Source organism: Poecile atricapillus, chromosome 10 (genome assembly GCF_030490865.1).
Source record: "Poecile atricapillus isolate bPoeAtr1 chromosome 10, bPoeAtr1.hap1, whole genome shotgun sequence".
Lineage (NCBI taxonomy): Eukaryota > Metazoa > Chordata > Aves > Passeriformes > Paridae > Poecile > Poecile atricapillus.
Window position 1 is genome coordinate 14,970,466 of NC_081258.1, and position 18,451 is coordinate 14,988,916.

The following is an 18,451-nucleotide window of genomic DNA, read 5'->3' on the forward strand; positions in this document are numbered from 1 at the left end:
CAGCATGTGCAATGGCTCTGGGACTCAATGAAGGAAAACAAGTGGTTGGCAAGAGGTTTCTGGGGATGGGTCTTCACTTACAGTGGGACAGGAGCACGTGATATACACATGCACCTGATCCAGCCTTGCAAACCTGTAATGCATCACTTGAGGTACCAAACAGCACTGGGCTCCACTGGCGGTAGCACAGAACAGTCAGTGCCTCATGGCAACAGGCGAGGTGGAAAATAAGCTTTGAGCAGGGGATTTCCTTTGCAGGTAAATGTCCCAGGTGCCTGAGTCCTCTGTGGCTCTGAACAAAGGGACAACTCAACTTAGGACTGCATCCCAAGGGACGGGGAGCATGACCTGCAGTGTGGTGCTGTACCAGCTGTGCAAATCCCCGTCCTTCTGCCAGGAGACCATGCTGGGTTTGCTCTCCCACTCCACAGGTCTTTTGCTTCACAATGAGGGAGAGGTTATTATCTCAGAAGAGGCAGGAGCAATGCAGGAAACTTTTGCGCCTGAGGCACAACCTGGTACAATGTGCAAAGCCCACAGTATGCTCGTGAAGGTGTCAAGGCTACCCGAGCCATGATACTTCCCACATCAGCCCAAATGCTGCTCCCTCCCTCTTCACCCACAGCAGCTCCACCTGGCTTGTGGCATCAGATTAACCAAGGAATGCATAATTTTCCTGGAAAAGTTTTTTTGCCATTGGGTAATTGGGATTGGTCCCCAGCCAGGACCTATGTCCTGGAGCGCAATGAGCTGGAGCAGTTGCGCCTCCCAGAGAGAAGCCAGCATTGGTGCAAACCGTGAGTACTCACTCACGGGGTGGGACACGCTATAAGGAAATACTGGAGCGCTGGGTAAACATTGCAAGCTGGAGTTGAGAGAGAAGAACAGCATGGCAGATCTCTGTGTCCGCTCCGTTCTGGTGACTGGGGCCAACCGGGGCCTCGGCTGGGGTTTGTCCAGCCATTTTCTGAGGATGCCAAAACCACCACAGTGGATTTTTGCGACCTGTCGGGACCCCAAGGGACAGCGAGCACAGGTGAGGCAGTGACTGTGCTGGGGAATGGGAGGAGTCAGTGTCAGGGGGAAATTGGAACAGGGATGGTGTTTGCAAGGGGCTGGAGCTTCAGCTGGGCACCCGTGGCCCAGGGCAGCTGGGCTGGTACACTCTGGGGCAGCTGTGCATGGGATGTGTGGAGGGGACAGGAGTACCTGGTGTGTGCAGGAGCTGTGGACTGCTCCCCCTGCATCAGGATCAGGGCAGCTGGAGCAGGGTGCGGGGCTCATGGTGGTGCAGAGACTGAGCTGGAGGGACACAGGCTTTGCCTGGCTTTGATGGGTGAGCCTTGGCACGGCTGTTCCAGCCTGTTGGAACCAATGTTGTGAACCCTCTTGCAGGAGCTACAGAATTTGGCCTCCAAGCATCCCAACCTGGTCATCATTGCTCTGGGTAGGTTCCCTCTTGCCCCAGTTCCTCTGGTGAATGCCTGGACACTCATCACAGCCCTGGGGAGCTCCACACTGAAGGCAGCTGTGGGGGGCACCTACTTGGGGGAACAGAGGGGACCCCAAACCACCACAGGGTCACTGACCTCCCCTGTGTTGGCCCTGCAGAAGTTGCCAACCCTGCCAGCATCAAGGCAGCTGCAGCCAAGGTTGGGGAGCACCTGGGGGGTTCTGGGCTGAACCTCCTCATCAACAATGCTGGAGTGGTCAAGCCTAAGATGCTTGATGCTGAAACACTGGAGGACATGACTGAGACTTACACCACCAACACGGCTGGACCCCTGCTGATGGGCCAGGTGAGTCCCCAGCACTACAGCACAGCTCCAGAAGGATCATTTCCCATGTCCTCCAGCTGGACATTATCGAGTGTGTGAAGGGCCAGTGAGAAGGGCTCCTGTCACTGCTCTGGTGCTCTGAAGGGCTCCCAGTTCATGGATGGAGCTCAGGAGCTGTAGGCTGGCTGGGAAGAGGAAGGAGGATGCCCCAGTGCTGGTGTCAGTGTTGCCCGCTGTGGAAGGAGCTGGTGCTGTCTGCCCTGTGCCATGTCTGTGTGTGCTCCTGTCCCTCTGTCTCCTCACAGGCATTCCTGCCCTTGCTGAAGAAAGCTGCCCAGGGGAGCCCAGGCTCAGGGCTGAGCTGCAGCAAGGCTGCCATCGTCAACATGTCCAGCATTGGTGGCTCCATCGCTTCTTTCTTTGGCTGGGACATGATGCAAGTCACCTCGTATCGCTGCAGCAAGGTACTGTCACACTTTTGCTTCCTCTGCCCAGCTGTGAGTCCCCTTGCAGCCCCCCCTTCCCCTCCCACCACCGTCCCTGCATTGTCTCCCCACAGGCTGCTCTGAACATGCTGAGCAAGTGCCAGTCCCTGGCGTACAAGGAGCACGGCATCCTCTGTGTCGCTCTCCACCCCGGCTGGGTGCAAACAGACATGGGCAGTGCTGCTGGACACGTGGTAGGAATTCCACCAGGGCAGGTCCATCAGAGCTCCTGTGCTGATTTTCCATGGGTGGGAGTTGCTGTCCTGAGCCCCTGCTCCTGAGCAGCCTGCCCAATCACTGCTGGGGCAGCTCCCCCTGTTCTGGTCTTGGGTGCTGGGTGTCTCCATCCCCTCAGTTCCCTGTTTGGACTCTCTGTCCTGGGTGTTCAGGGTTTTCAGCTTTTCTTTTGCCCTGGAGTGCCCTGTTCCTCCAGTTTTGGCTGGACCAGGGCCTCAGGCACAGGCTGCATCTCCCCCTCTGCCCCACAGCCCCCTGTGACAGTGGATGACAGCGTGCAAGGGATGCTGAAGGTCCTCTCCTCCCTCTCTGAGAAGGAGACCGGCGCCTTCCTAGACTGGGAAGGGAAGGTCATACCCTGGTGAGACACCACTTCAGGATCCTGGCAGCCAGGAGGGACCCTGTGCCACTTCTTCTGTGTTTCCCAGATCCTCAATAAACTCCTGCCGATAACCTCCAGCTCTGTTGTGCATTGCCAGATCATGAGACGGCCCCTTCCCAGATATCCCACTCCTCATGCTGGATGCAGTGGTGCCCAGAGCTGCCCTCGACCCACGGCTGTCACTGGCATTCCCATGAGTGTCCCATGGCGCTGTGACTGCCCTCTGGAGACCTCCCCTCCAGGAGGCACTGGAGAAACTGGAGCAGGGTCCCTCTCCTGAGAGGAGAGATCTTCTGAGCCCCTGCAGGACTGACTTTCCCCTGTCCCAGCTGGGCTGCCTGAGGGGCTGGGGGTCACAGGGACCAGCTGCCTCCTCCCCTCAGCTGGGGATGCCTGGTCACAGGTGGGACAGAGGGACACACAGCGCTCGGGCAGAGCACAGGGATCCTGCCCCAGGCTCGGAAGGAGGGTTTGAGACTGGGTGTGGAGACAGAGCAGAGAGGCATCAGCTGCCAGAGTTTACAGATGTGGTGGTACAGAGGGACCACAGGGGCACATGTGGGGTGGGAAAGGGGAGAGAAGTTGCTTCCCAAGTCCTTCTCTTCTTGAAGCTCCACAGCCAAGCACCTCGTCACCATGTTCTGGGAAGCCTGGAAGAGGCACAGCCCTGCCAGCACAACCCAGGGAGTGGGTGGGCAGGAGAGGAGACATTTTCCAGGAAGAAAATGTCTGTGGAGGTGGGAAATGGGACTTGGTCCTGGGACAAAGCATTAGCATGACCTGCTGGAAAGGCTCAGTCCTTGCTTCTGCTGTCCCGGTCTCTGTGCTTCCACCTGGGAGAACCAGGCAGGGGGTGGTGGCTGGGGCAGGGGGTGACCCATGGGCTCCCTCCCCTCCATGGGCACCATACCTGGGACAGCATCTCCAGCACCTCCCCTGGCGCCTCACCTTGCTGGCCCGGTACGGGTACATGGGGGCCTCTGGCACCCTGAGGCACAGCCCGATGGAGCCCAGTTTGCTGGAGATGTTGATGACAGCGGCCCGGCTGCAGCTCAGATCCTCCTTCCCTGCACCCTTCGCCGCTTGCTCCAGGAGTGGCAGAAATTCCTGATGCAAAACAGATGCTGCACTAGTTGTGGCAAGCATGCAGTTTGTGTCCTGCTGGAGGGCAAGGCCAGCAGCTGGTGATGTGTTGGCAATGCAGGTGCCCATCCTGCCAGGAGACTGGATCCACTGGGTTTGCTTCCTTCCATGGGAGCTTTGTTTCACCTGTCAGTCAGGGAATGGGCATTGGCTTGGGGGAGGCAAGATCAAGGCAGAGAGTGTCTGCTCGTGGCCATGTGAAGAATGTCCCAGCTTAGAGGACCAGGACAGGGGGATGAGATCAGCCTGTTCCCAATTGTTGTGTGGGTCTGATGGAGAAAACCCTTCTTGTGAAGGTGTCAAGCCCATGTGAGCCATGGAGCTTCCCACCTCCCTTGCACATGCTGTTCCTTCCCTCCTCTCCCATATCTTCTCCTGGCTTATGGCATCAGGTTTCCCAAGGACAGTAGAATTTGCCTGAAACCACCAAGGGTTTTTGCCCTTTGGAAGCAAGGACTGGCTCTCAGCCGGGATCTATGTCCTGGAGTTTAAAGGGCTGGAGCAGTTATTTCTCCTGGATCCAAGGGTTGGTGTAAACCCTGAGTGGGAGGGGTGTCTGTGGGAAATGCTATAAGGAAATACTAGGGAGCAAAGCAAACAGTGAGAGCTGGAGCAGAGGAGGACAAGCAGCATGGCAGAGCTCTGTGTCCGCTCCGTTCTGGTGACTGGGGCCAACCGAGGCATCGGCCTGGGGTTTGTCCAGCATTTCCTGAGGATGCCAAAACCACCACAGTGGATTTTTGCGACCTGTCGGGACCCCAAGGGACAGCGAGCGCAGGTGAGGCTGGGCTGGGAGGCAGTGACTGTGCTGGGGGATGGGAGGAGTCAGTGTCAGGGGGAAATTGGAACAGGGATGGCACTTGCAGGTGTCTGAGGATGCAGTCAGGCATCTGGGGCACAGGGCAGCTGGGCTGAGACAACCAGCAGTGGGAGCAGCTGTGCATGGGATGTGTGGAGGGAACAGTGGTACTTGGTTATGGAGTCCTCCCCGTCCATTCAGTTCAGGCAGCTGGAGCATAGTGTGGGGTCCATGGTAGTGCAAGGATGGAGCCAGAGCAACGCAGAAACCTGGGAACAGCTGAGCCTCTGCACAGCCCCTCCAGCCTCTCCATGCCTACACAGTGCCCTCTCTTACAGGAGTTACAGAATTTGGCCTCCAAGCACCCCAACATCATCATCATCCCGCTCGGTAGGTGCCCCGAGGTGGGGATCCTTTGCCCCAGTTCCTCTGGCGAGTGCCCAGGCTGGGCACCCCCTGGGATCCCCGTGCTGGGAGGGAGCTGTGCCAAGGGGCTGGTGCCCGCAGGGTCATTGGGCACTGTCACTTCTGGGGGAACAGAGGGGACTCCCCCATGAGGACACAGGCTCTGACCTCCCCTGTGCTGGCTCTGCAGAAGTCACCGACCCAGCCAGCATCAAGGCGGCTGCAGACAAGGTTGGGGAGCACCTGGGGGATTCTGGGCTGAACCTCCTCATCAACAATGCTGGAATGGCCAAGCCAAACTTCCTTGCTAATGAGACGCTGGAGAGTATGACCCAGGTTTACACCACTAACACAATTGGGCCGCTGCTGATGGGCCAGGTGAGTCCCCAGCACTACAGCACAGCTCCAGAAGGATCCCTTCCCATGTCCTCAAACTGGGCATTACAGAGAGAGTGAAGGGCCAGTGGGAGGAGCTGCTGTCACTGCTCTGGTGTTCCGATGGGCTCCCAGTTGATGAGAAGCTCATGGAGGCATGGGCTGGAGTTCAGGAGCCGGAGCCAGACAGGCTGGGGTAATGGGAAGAGGAAGGAGGATGCCCCAGTGCTGGTGTCAATGTTGCCCTCTCTGGAAGGAGCTGGTGCTGTCTGCCCTGTGCCATGTCTGTGTGTGCTCCTGTCCCTCTGTCTCCTCACAGGCATTCCTGCCCTTGCTGAAGAAAGCTGCCCAGGGGAGCCCAGGCTCAGGGCTGAGCTGCAGCAAGGCTGCCATCATCAACATGTCCAGCTATGCAGGCTCCATTAAGGATATGTATGTATGGGATTTTGGACAAGTTGTCTCGTACCGCTGCAGCAAGGTACTGCCAGATGTTGCTGGGGGTGAGCCCAGACATTTTCCCCTCCAAATGATCACACTGCCTTCCAACCTCCCCCTCAGTCTGTGCCCCTCTCTACACTGTTACTGAGCTGTCAGTCCCTGGGTACCCATCACAGCACAGTTATGTGCCTGGCCCTGGGTCCTACCTCAGAGGGACTTGATACAATAGGAGTTCAACTAGGCTGGGCATAGGGATAGTGAGGGAGCATCATGTAGTGGCCCCCTCTGCCCTGTCCCTGCCCCAGCTGTGGGGTCTGCACATGTCCCCTGGCAGCTGCCTTTCCCCTCCCACCACCGTCCCTGCATTGTCTCCCCACAGGCTGCTCTGAACATGCTGAGCAAGTGCCAGTCCCTGGCGTACAAGGAGCACGGCATCCTCTGTGTCGCTCTCCACCCCGGCTGGGTGCAAACAGACATGGGCGGTGCAGGATCATTTAAGGTAAGAGATCTCCTGTCCATGGTCTGGGAGAACCTCACGGTTTAGGAATGCAGAATTTGCTGTGGTCTCATGCTGGGCTGTATGAGAGCTCCTGGGCAGATACCCTGGAGGCACAGGAGGGAGGGAGATGAGCAACTGGGAATGCTCCTTGCCCAGAGCAATGATTTGTTTCAGGGCAGACCCTTGAGCACAGAACTGTTTCTCCCTCTTCCCCACAGCCTCCCCTGACAGTGGATGACAGCGTGCAAGGGATGCTGAAGGTGCTGTCCTCCATCTCTGAGAAGGAAACTGGGACCTTCCTGGACTGGGAAGGGAAGGTCATACCCTGGTGAAATGCTGATTCAGGATTCTGACTGTGAGGACCACTGCTGCTGCACCATGTTGTGCCTGTCCCTTAGTAAATGATCATCCACAAACAATAAATAGCACTGTGTGAGCCTCCTTCCCTTGATCTTCTATTAACTATCACTGAGAGAGTCCTCACTGGTGCTTTGAGAGTTCTTCTCAGTTGTTTCCGCATATCATTGAGCTAGGTTGGTGTGAACATTTGTTCTTTTCTAACTGGGGACCTGGACACCATCCTGATAAGAACTTGTCCCCTGGCTCATCCCAGAGCTCTCCCTCAGAATGGCAGCATCACCTTACAATGACTCAGGCACTCCTCCCAGTCCTTCCTCGTTTGTCAGTTCCAAGTCTAAGCAGAGCCCTGCTCATCGTTAGCTCCTCTACCACAAAGGTCAGGAAGACAAAACATGACGTGATCTTCCTGGCTTGCTTATGTCCTGCTGTGTTCCTCCAGCAGAGATCAAGGTAGCTAAAAACACCCATGAAGACCAGTGCCTCAAATGGGAAATCTGTAAGTGCAGCCTTGAATCCTCTCAGGGACAGGAACCTATTCTGTGTTCCTGTTAAATCCTGTCTGTACCTCTCTTCTTGGTGGCTGGGCTCCCTGTTCTGAGCTGGTGTGTGGAGGCAGGATGGGCTCTTGGTGCACATTTCCACAGGGCACATATGGCACTGGGGGCTCCATGATGAGCAAAGATGCCCACAGGTCCTCTGGGACTCATCATGGGGCTGATGGTGTGGGGTGGGGGACCAAAGGGGCACATGAGGCCTCAGGGTCCATGGGGACACCAGGGATCCCCCACTGTACATTCTGTGGATGGGGAGGAGGCAGCAGTGGGATGGTAGCCAGGGGACTGTGGGCTGCCTTGGATGAGGAGCAGGGAGCTCTCACCCCCACTGAGTCCTTTCTTCACCACCAGCACTGAGACCAACCTGCACCAGAACCAGGAACACCAAATGCAGCTCTGGAGTCAGCAAAGTACAATTCTGAAGACATGAAATTGGGGAGGAAACGTGGAGAAGGATCATGATCAGGCAGGGAGGTGGCAGTGGGACCCTGGGAATGATGGGTGACAGGGGCCAGGGATATTCTGGATTATCCAGACCTCCCTGACTGCATCCTTCCCACACCACCACTCATGTCCCCATGGGGATCATTGTGCCATTTGTTGTATTTTTAACTGAATTCCCTCAAATTTGTTGTATCACACATGATGCTAAAAAGTAAATTAATTCGTCACCTCTTGTATCACTTAGATTTAGCTGAAATTATTATAACCCTGACTTTGCTGTATTATAGAGTGCTGGCCCTACTGCAGAAGGCCCCTCAACAGCGCTGTCCTTTGCAGCAGCTCCATTTCCTGGGTGCCATCCCAGCACTGCCGGTGCTTTGCACAATTTAGGGCCTCAGTCCAGATTGCCGAGGCTCTGAGCAGCAGCACCCAAGTCCGTTTGTAGCCTCCTTAATTAATCAGGATTTGTTGGCGGGGCTGTGCTGGGTGTCGGTGCCGGGGGAGGGGACAGAGCTTCCTTCCCGCGGTCCCGGCGTGCGGCAGGAGCCGGCGGGTGGCGGGATCTCCTCTGCTGTGATCGTATAGTGGTCAGTACTCTGCGTTGTGGCCGCAGCAACCTCGGTTCGAATCCGAGTCACAGCAACTTTTGTCAAGAGCCGGGAGGGAGGCAGCTGTGAGGGGGTTGCTTTGAAAAGATGTCATGCCCTGGGAGGGGGCCACAAGCTTGGATGGTCCAAGAGCGACCAGACTTGTACCAACAATGATTTCCCGACCTGTAGTCACTGTGCAGGGTCTCTCCAGCGAGGCTGCGGTGACACTTCGGGGAAAGCACTCCAGCTTCTTCTTTTCCAGGCAAACCTGAGAATTTAGAGGAATTTGTCCAGCTTTCCATGTTCCACTTCCTCACAGTTTTGCAGGAAGAGGAGCAGAAGATGCTGTGACAGCCCTGCAGAGTGAGAGGAGGTGGGAGGCAGCAGCTTGCTCAACTTCTGGCCCCCAGGGCACGAAGGATCTGCCACAGCAGAAGAAGGAAGATAAGGAGGTGAAAGTCCCGGTGCTGGCACTCCCTGCCCCAGGGGAGCAGGATTTTAGTTGCAGGACCTCCAGGGATGTTTTCAGAGCAGATGCAGAACCCACCCAGAGCTGAGGGGTGACCCTGACAAACTGTAGGTCTGGGAACTCGAGGTCTCACGGGTACCAAGAAGCAGGTGATCTCTGGGGGCACCAGGAGATGCTTCAGCCTGGGGAAGCCTCTTAAACTGTTGCCTTTACCCTTCTGGAGCCTTAATGGAGTCACCCTGTTTGCTTGGACTTGGTGCCCTCTCCTGACAGCCGCACAGAACTCGCTCTGCTCAGCAGCTTGCCCAAGAGAAGTTACATAAGGTGTGGCACAGGCTGGTGGTGGAGAAGGCACCACCCAAGCAGGGTCTCAGCTCACTGCTGTGGGGACATCTGAAAGCAGCAGAAGGCTGCAGCACTCAGGCAGATGGGCTCAGGCGTCTGCAGGGCTGGTGCTTGGGAAAAGGAGGGAGTGGATTTTTTATTTTTTTCCTAGCACAAAATAGATTTATTTTCATTTGTATCTTATCCAGAGCAAGAAATTAAGAAAAAAAATCATTGTACATTTACTTGTAGGATTTGCAGTTTATAGGGTGCTTACTTGCATGACTTCACACTCCTCCAATATTCATTTACTGAAAACACATATCTCTTTACTTAGAGAAAGCTCAAAAAGCACTTTTCTCTTCTAAAGGTAATAGAGGAGGAAGAGAAGGCAAACATCTAGAGAAGCTGTCCATTAGCAGGAGCACTTTTACCCAGCTGAGCAGCAAAAACACAAGGAAATACATGACTTCTCATTCCTCTTTTCTTTTTCTTTTTTTTTTTTTTATTTTTTTTTTCCCCAGAAAGTCAGTGTGATGTGTAAGGCCACTAAACTTACCTGAAAAATAATTTACTATGCTTGATCAACTGATGTTGTATGTTCAGGTTGAAAAACATATTATTTTTTTTTACATAGGACAGGGGATATTTTTCATCCAAAATGGCTTGATTTTCTGTTAAAAGATTTTCTATTTTGCAAAAATATCCTGAACTGTCTGTACACCTACAGGGCAGTCCAGGTGAGGCAGTGTGGTGGCCCCACGAGCAGCCTCTGCTCTCGCATGAACTGTGTTCCCTTCAAGTGATGCAGGGCTCTGCTGGGAAACTTCCACTCATCACCCTCCCAGTGAAAAAGGGTCTCCTGATGTTCAGCTGGAGCCTCCCGTGTTCCAAGGTGTGTCCATGGCCTCTGGCACCACTGAACAGAGCCTGGCTTCCCTCCCGGGAGGGATGCTCCGGTCCCTTCAGTATCTTCATGGAGGTTGTCACGCAGAAAAAAAACAGTTGCCAGCAGGAACCCAGACTTTAAGAAAGCTGCCTGAAGGCAGTTGGGGCACCCGAGCACCCTTCACTGAGAGAGGGGAGACCACAACCCCATAAATCCCCTACACTTCTTTCCCTGCATCAGTTGCCCCAGGCGGGACCGTCCTGGCCGGAGGTGCCGCTCCTGCCCCTGGGCTCCTAAAGGATAAAGCCACCGCCTGAACAGGGGCTTGAACCCTGGACCCTCAGATTAAAAGTCTGATGCTCTCCCAACTGAGCTATCCAGGCTCACATTTGGCCTCCGGGGGGGGGGCATCTCTGTGACAGGCAGGGGGGACCCCGCTTTCCTGCGGCATTGCAGGGACAACGTGGGGACCCCACTTTGATATTTCCCACTCCCACGCCACCCCAACGAGGCTGCCAGCGCAGGCCAGGCTGAACACCCGGCTTCTGGGCATCTCCCTGGGCACTGATCAGGCACGGCGATGCGCCCTGGGAAGAAGCCGCTGCCGCAGGGATGCGCAGGCGGGGAGGGGAGCAGGATGCTGCGGGAGAGGCTGTAAAACCTCCGCCGCCCCCAGAGGGAGGCAGGAGGGTCCTGCCGGGGGACAGGAGCAGCAGCGGTGGCTGTGGCCGTGCAGGGGTCCGAGCTCTGCTCTGCGGCTGCAGAATCCGAGTCCCAGAGGCGCTTTTGGAGGAGCCGCGTTAAGGAGGGAGGCGGCTGTGGGGAGCGGGGTTACAGACACAGAGCCCGGGGTGGGCACCTAAAGGTCACCCCACACATTCTCTTGCCCTTCCTCCCCATTCTTCAGGAAGGAACCCTCTTCCCCAGGGGGGAACCCCTCCTGTCAGGCAGCCCACCCACCGGTGCCCCACATCCCTGTCCCACCTCACACTTCCCTGGGAGGAAGAAGACATCTTCCCTTCAGCAGAGAAAGATGATTTTGCCCCATCCTTTGAAGTGTTCAAGGCCATGTTGGGTGGGGCTTGGATCATTCTGGTCTAGTGGGAGTTGTCCCTGCCCATGGCATGGGTTTGAAATGAGAGGAACTTTCAGGTCCCTTCCAGCCTGAGCATCCCTTGTCCCTGAGGGTCCCCAATACCCAGTGCAGGCTGAAGCTGCAGGGGCTTCCCCCAGCTGGGACTGTCACAGAGGGGCCCTTCCAGTGGATGCTGGGATGGTGCACAGGGCAGGGGCAGTGCCCAGGATGGCACTGGGGAATGTGGCACTGCTGTGCAGCACAAGGAGCAGCCCAGATGTGCCTTTCCCTATCCAAACTCCTCCATCTTCTCCCAGATACCTGGGGTTCACCTGGCCACCCTGGCAGCGCCAGCATCTCCTGCCAGGGGCAGGAGGAGTGGAGAGGAGCTGTATTCAGTGAGGTAGGGAGTGAGCAGGCCTGGGACATTACCCCTAGAGAGCCATGCAAGAACGTGGCAGTCACCTCCCCAGAACATGGCAAAGGGACACCGAGGCACCGGGAAGCTGCTCAATGTGCAGCACCCCCGAGCAGGGCTCTGGGGGCACCAAGAACCCCCTGGCACCGCCGGACTGGTTTTGACAGGCCATGGCTTGTCCATAAGGCCAGTCCTTCGTCCCTCCCCGTCCCTCCTCCTCCTCATGGCCAGCCCCTTGCAGCTCTCCCCTCCCCTGCAGCCCGGGTGCCTCTTGGCTGGACCTGCGTAAAAATTATAAAAGGCTGTTTGGCTTGGAGCCGTCCGGAGGATCCCGGCCGAGCCTGCCATGGGGAGCAGCGGCGCCGGGCTTGCGCTGCTGACGCTGTCGCTGCTCCTGCAGCCCACGTCCCAGTTCTGGCTCTTCAACGTCCTCTTTCCACCCACCACCACCCCAGAAGCTCCCCCGACAAACAGCACACCGCCCGTGGTGCTCGGTAAGGTGGCTCCAGCGCGGGCACCATGCGGGCTGTGGGTGGGCACTCTGGCTGCCATGCAGCCCCCAAAGCGGACAGCAAGGCTGGGGTCGGTACCACTGGTGACTCAGTGGGCTTTGGCTGCCATGGTTCCTGGCTGTCTGGATTGGAGCCACCAAGTGAGGGTGTCACACAGCTCCTCAGTGCCCTCCCATTTGCTGGGATAGGGACACAGGGCTGGCCATGGCCAGGTGGAGCTTTTTGAAGCTGAGGGGATAGACTGGGCATCCCAGAAAGCAAATGGGTCTCTGATATCTCACACCTAGCACACAGAGTGTTTTAGGGCTTGTTTTGGTCTGGGGAACTCTGCTGGCAGAGGCACAGGGGCTGCAGCGCACTCTGCCACCTCCCAAACAGGCTGCCAGTGGTGCAGTGGGTAGATCTACCACCTCTCACTTTCCTGAAGCCCACCACATCTTGTGTCTTCTCCCACTCCATGGAGATGGCTAAGTCATCCTTCTGCTGCTGCAAGAGAGGATCCAATCATCCCACCCAATGCCAGCTCCAACTGGGGACAAGCCAGCAGGAAAAGCGGCACAGGGAGATGTGGGGGCATCATCTGATGGAGGTGGAAGCAGCCACCACCAGCTGGTTCCTCTGTGCTGCATGGCTCTGCTTTCCTTTGCCCCAGTGCCGTCACCAGGCACTTGAGCTCAGGTTGTGCCATGAAAACTGCTGAGCAGAGTTGGGGTTGTCCTCCTTTTTCTTGAATCATGATGAGTTTCCCCTTTTAAAAAGAGAAGAGAAAGAGCAGAATGCAGATAGAAAGCATCGCAGCAGAATCCCCTGCTGCAATGTCAAGGGCTGACTGTAAATTCCCTTCCCAGGGGCATCAGGGGGCGCAGGCCTCCATGCCCTGGGGTGGTCAGAAGAGCCGGGTCACTGTCACCTCTTTTCAGGATTACCTGTGACAATCGGAGCATCTCCTTTTGTCCCTGGTCCCAGCCTCAGGCCGTGTCCCACACCCAGCCAGACCCGGATGCAGCCCACAATTAACCCATCCCCCGGGGCCGGGCGTCCCGAAAACCCCCAGTGCCCTTGGGACCACTGATAACCCCTCTGCCCTCACAGAGCTCCCTTAATAATTACCTAATGTCCTCTGGAAGGGGAAGCAGAGCTCAGGGCTGTGTGCCAGGGGCAGGGGGGTGCTGGCTGTGCACCTTCAGAGCATGATCCTGCTCCTCCTCCTGATCAGGGAAGTCCCTTCTGCCCACTCCCTACCAGGGCTCCCCTACATCTGTCTGCTCCCCAGTCAGGTGCTTTGAAGACAGGATTATGAAGCTCCTCACAGGCATGAAGGAGCTGTGAGGCAGGTTGAGGAAGGTAACTGCTACATCTCCTTCCCCTCTTGCATAGCATGAGGCATTGATGATCCACACCAGCCCCAGCCATGTATTGCAGGCAAGTCCTTGGACCTGCTGGGGCCTTGGGATTCGTCACCTGGTGCTCCCATTCCACCAGGTTCACTGTCCCCTGCAGTCATTCACCTCTTGTCCTCACCCTCACAGTCAGTACTGGCACCAGGAGCTGGCTCCTGGCTCCTGCACACAGCTGGGAAAGCTCTCCAAGGTGTCCATCCCAGCACAGGCACCTCTCCCAGGGTAGCAGCAGGATGGGTGTCCCATCCCTGCTGGGAACCACACTGACGCTCCCAGAGGCAAACCAAACACCCTGGTGACTGTCACCCTTCACTGAGAGAGGCCAGGGCACACAAATGAACTTGTTTAAAGCTCTGCTGTGTCCTGCTGACACCATGTCAGTTCCACTCAATACTGAAGCACTTCAGAGACTTTGTTCAGCCTGTGTGGAGGGCTTAAAGTTCAGGAAACTCTCCCTGGGAGCTGTGCATCTCCGAGCTGCTCACTACCCCAGGACAAGTTGTCAGGACTGAATCAGGAATGGGCAGCCCCAAGCAACACAAATTTCTTCCCCCAGGCTGCAGCAAGGAGAGGTGGGTGGAAACCCATCCAGGGATGGGGAGTAATCTGGGGTACTTTGTGCTGCTGTGGACTCACGTGTTTGGGCCAAGGGTGACAGCTCTGAAATGCAGCTCTAGGGGTTCCCAAGGATGCATTTTAGCATTGTTTTCATGCTCACCCTGCATCTCAGCTCCAAGCACCCTCTCTCCTGTGCAGAGCAGGTTGTTCTCCAGGGATGCTGCTCCAACAGGTGCCCAGCCATCCCCAGGCAACCCCAGGGGAGCACTGGGGGGGTGGGGTAAGCGCCAGGTTGGGCAGTCCCACAGGGTCAGTGGGATGGGATTTGTAACTGGCTGTGCTCTCCCTCTGTGGTGCCTTCAGTGCCCGGGTGCCTTGGGAACCAGCTGGAAGCAAAGCTGGACAAGCCAGATGTGGTGAACTGGATGTGCTACCGCAAAACAGAGGATTATTTCACCATCTGGCTCAACCTCAACACCTTCCTGCCAGTGGGAGTTGACTGCTGGATCGATAACACCAGGTACCATCCAACCCTATCCTGGGAGCTCCCTGGGGAATGATCTACCAAGGATCTCCCTCCTCCCTCCTCCCCCTGGCCATGATCTAGCACACATGGCAAAAAATGGGAGGACCATGGGATTATTTGGGAACACAAGTGACTGGCTGCTGCTCTGTTTGCCCCTTTCCCATGCCCCTGCCATGTGCTCAAGCCCAGCCAGACCACCCTGAGCACCCACTGGAGATGCTGCCTGGGGCTGCAGGGTGAGGGGGCTGTGGCAGCTGGTTCCATCAGAGCCTCCTGTCCCAGGATGCCAGGAGAGCAGAATGGACACTGGCTGGGCTCCAGTGCACCTCACATCCACACAAGTCCTGGAAAAAGACAGGTCCAAGCTGCTACCCTGTGATCTCCACCCCAGCCCCATATTCCCCATGGGGACATGGCTCTTCTGCCACCTCCTGTCCTGTCCCCACAGGGTGGTGTACAACAGAACCTCTCGGAAAATGTCCAATGCCCCAGGGGTGCACATCCGTGTTCCTGGCTTTGGCAAGACCTATTCTGTGGAATACCTGGATCAGAGCAAGCTGGCAGGTGAGAGGAGGAGAGGCCAGGGTGTCTGAGGATCCCATGTGCTCCCTGCAAATGGGGAGATGTCCCCGTGTCTCCAGCAGGGACTGGTTCTGCAGAGAGCCCAGGGCAGTGGGAGTGAGGGACGTTAGCCTGGGGGACAGGCTCCAGTCGAGTGCTGGCAGGGAGCACCCCATCCCTGACCCAGTACTCAGTCAGAACTTCTGGCTGGAGCCACTGAGCTGCAGGGCTTACCAGGGAACATTTTGACCATGATGAGGACCAGAATGGAAAAAGCTTGACAAGAGAAGACCACAGACCTAACTCCCACTTGTTCCCTCTGCCCACAGGCTACCTGCACACCATGGTGCAGAACCTAGTGAACAACGGCTACGTGAGGGACCAGACAGTTCGGGCAGCACCCTACGACTGGAGAGTTGGACCTCGTAAGTCTGGGGGTTGTGGCCAGGCCCCCCATGCACAGAGAGAAGCAGGATGACCCTCATGCCATCATGCTCCCCTCTTATCCACAGAGGAGCAGCCTGAATACTTCCAGAACCTGAAGGCGCTGATCGAGGAGATGCACGATGAGTACCAGAGACCCGTCTTCCTCATCGCACACAGCATGGGCAACCTGCACGTCCTCTACTTCCTGCTGCAGCAGACCCAAGCCTGGAAAGATCAGTACATTGGGGGCTTCATTTCCCTGGGTGCCCCCTGGGGAGGCTCTGTCAAGCCCCTGCGTATCCTGGCATCTGGTGGGTGACTCTGTGTGCAGCCACCTCTTTGTTTTCTTTCCCTCCTGCAGAAATGGAAGGGTGGGGGTGGGCAGGGAAAGGGCACAGTGGTGAAAGAGGTGGGGAACCCAGTTCCTGTTTAGCCTCTTTGCAGCCCAGAAAGCCACAATCACTTGCCTAATGCTGACAGCCCAGAATATCTACAAGTCACAAGTCCAAAAATGCATGAGATTAAAAATCATGTGCTCGAAGGTTTTAACATCTGTCCCCTTGCATCACCCTTAGGTCACCTGATAATATTTTTCTCGGTTGCCACAAGAGCCAGAGATATTTTTAAGGTCATCTGAAGTCATTCCATGGTCTTAGGTCTCCAGACATACCAAAAATGCCAAGCTTTGAAGGAAACATACAAGTTGGCCACCTACTAGTGCTTGCTCCTGTCCCTGTGTAGGCAGGTGTGGAGGTGCCAGGGTTGCAGGGGATGTTCAGGGCTGGGTTGGTCTGTACCATCACACATCCAGGTTTGTCTCCACTCAGGCCCTCTGAGCAGCTAGAGATGTGGAGAGAAGATTTTGGAAGGCTGTTCTTGATATCTGCAGATGGGAGGGTAAGGAGAGGACGTAAGGTTATGGGCAGGGTAGGGCTAAGGAGGGGAAGAGCTGAGCTGGAGAAGGCCAGGGGACAGTGGTGAGTGACTGAGGGGAGGGCTGATCCCAGCTGCCCAAAGCTCTGTCTACGAGGGGACACTGTTATTTGTGATTTGTGATTTGTGGTTTGTGATTTGTGATTTGTGGTTTGTGATTTGTGATTTGTGATGAGCCCTTGTTGTCCCGCAGGTGACGAACAGGGCATCCCACTCATGTCCAACATCAAGCTCCGTGAAGAGCAGCGCATGACCACCACCAGCCCCTGGATGTTCCCCACGACCCTGGCCTGGCCCGAGAGCCACGTTTTCATCTCCACACCCTCCTACAACTACACCTACCGCGACTACCAGCGCTTCTTCACCGACGTCAACCTGGAGGATGGCTGGTACATGTGGGAGGACATGAAGGACTTGTTGAAGGATTTACCCCCTCCTGGGGTGGACACGTACTGCCTCTATGGCACAGGCTTCCCCACCGCAGAGACTTACGTGTATGATGAGCGTTTCCCTTATGAGGACCCTGTGGACATAATTTATGGTGACGGGGATGACAGTGTCAGCACACGCAGCTTGGAACTGTGCAAGCGATGGCGTGACCAGCAAAAGCAGAAGGTGTACGTCCAGGAGCTGCGAGGTGCCCACCACTTCAACATGGTCTTCAGCAACCTGACACTCACTTATATCAACGAAATCCTGCTGGGGAGCAAAGAGGAGCAGGGGGAGCCAGGACAGGCGAGATCCAGCCCAGAGGCTGGGAAGTTGGGGAAGATCTTACGTGAACACAAGGTCTTTAAGGAGGCTAAAAAGAACTGAAAGGAGGAAGGGCCAGCTTCCCTCCATGATGGTAGGCACCACAAACTGCCGTGCAGGGGAGCAAAGGACTTGGAGCTGAGTTTGGAAGGAAAGTGAGCAAAACCAACAGCTCGAGTGGATGGGCTGGCACCCACTTCCACACCGGTTGGTTCTTCTTTCAGGAATGGTGATTCATTTTACTTCAGAGGCTTGTCACTTCCCACTAGCGGGTGGATAACTAACCATGCTGCCAGCTCATTAACATCACAATCGTAAATTCCAGCATATGCACAAGCCCTCATCACTAGCAGGCCATTTTTAGGCACTTTAGAGGCTGTGGACCTTTGGTGCCATAGCTTCTGCTCACTTGGGACAGAGCAACTCACATAACAAGAGCAGGCTCTGATATACCAGGTGGTCACAGAGGTAGCATGGGGGTTGCAGAGTAGGTATGGCTTACAGAGCAGCGAGCTAGGCTCCTTGGGCAAGACCAACTCAAAACCAGCAGATTATAATATAATAAACACACTTTGCTTCTGCATGCTGTGCGTGCCTTGTGCTTCAGAGCTGGGTGGTAAAGCCAGCCATAACCAAGAAGTGAGGTTCTTGCTGCCTGCAGGCACTCCAGGAGACGGGGCTTTGGGAAAAACCACAAGGGCAATGATGCAGCTGGGGTTAGTGATGCGACCAGGACTGGCAACATGATGTGGGTGACAATGTGGTTGGGGTTGGTGACATAACCAGGGTTGGTGGTACTACTGAAGCATGATGCAACTGGTGCTGGCAGAGCAGCTGGGATGGAAATATAACTGGCCTTGGAAATGCAGCTGGGACTGGTGATGCAACTGGGGGATAGCGATGCAGCCAAGGCTGGAGATGCAAACAGAGTGGTGATGCAGCTTGCGATTGGTGATGCAGCCAGGAGTGGCAATACAAATGTGGTGACACGGCTGGGGTTCGCCATGCAACCGAGGCAGCAATGCAGCCGGGACAAGCTGTACAACCGGGACCGGCTGCGCCTCGGGGCCTGGCGATACCGCCGGGGCTATTTCTGGGGCTGTTGCCGGGGCTGTTGC

The 18,451-nt window shown here is 56.1% G+C and overlaps 3 protein-coding genes and 2 non-coding genes across 5 annotated transcripts; 4 read left to right on the forward strand and 1 right to left on the reverse strand.

Moving 5' to 3' along the window:
- Positions 1–762: 762 nt before the first annotated feature.
- LOC131582629 (C-signal-like) lies at positions 763–2,978 on the forward strand. Its single transcript, XM_058846007.1, has 6 exons — positions 763–1,036; positions 1,396–1,447; positions 1,612–1,799; positions 2,084–2,242; positions 2,338–2,457; positions 2,752–2,978. Exons 1-6 carry the CDS (start codon positions 890–892, stop codon positions 2,863–2,865), a joined length of 780 nt encoding a protein of 259 aa, XP_058701990.1. The 5' UTR covers positions 763–889; the 3' UTR covers positions 2,866–2,978.
- A 1,539-nt stretch (positions 2,979–4,517) lies between these two features.
- Positions 4,518–6,959, forward strand: LOC131582594 (C-signal-like). The gene is made up of 6 exons (XM_058845932.1): positions 4,518–4,803; positions 5,163–5,214; positions 5,420–5,607; positions 5,924–6,082; positions 6,422–6,541; positions 6,760–6,959. Exons 1-6 carry the CDS (start codon positions 4,657–4,659, stop codon positions 6,871–6,873), a joined length of 780 nt encoding a protein of 259 aa, XP_058701915.1. The 5' UTR covers positions 4,518–4,656; the 3' UTR covers positions 6,874–6,959.
- Positions 6,960–8,469: 1,510 nt separating this feature from the next.
- Positions 8,470–8,541, forward strand: TRNAH-GUG (transfer RNA histidin (anticodon GUG)). Its single transcript has one exon. It is a non-coding gene; the product is annotated as a tRNA-His (tRNA).
- Positions 8,542–10,481: 1,940 nt separating this feature from the next.
- TRNAK-UUU (transfer RNA lysine (anticodon UUU)) lies at positions 10,482–10,554 on the reverse strand. Its single transcript has one exon. It is a non-coding gene; the product is annotated as a tRNA-Lys (tRNA).
- A 1,396-nt stretch (positions 10,555–11,950) lies between these two features.
- On the forward strand, positions 11,951–17,914 carry LCAT (lecithin-cholesterol acyltransferase). The gene is made up of 6 exons (XM_058846259.1): positions 11,951–12,158; positions 14,498–14,654; positions 15,109–15,224; positions 15,551–15,646; positions 15,734–15,958; positions 16,774–17,914. The coding sequence occupies exons 1-6, from the start codon at positions 12,011–12,013 to the stop codon at positions 17,394–17,396; spliced, it is 1,365 nt and encodes a 454-aa protein (XP_058702242.1). The 5' UTR covers positions 11,951–12,010; the 3' UTR covers positions 17,397–17,914.
- The last annotated feature ends 537 nt before the right edge of the window (positions 17,915–18,451 follow it).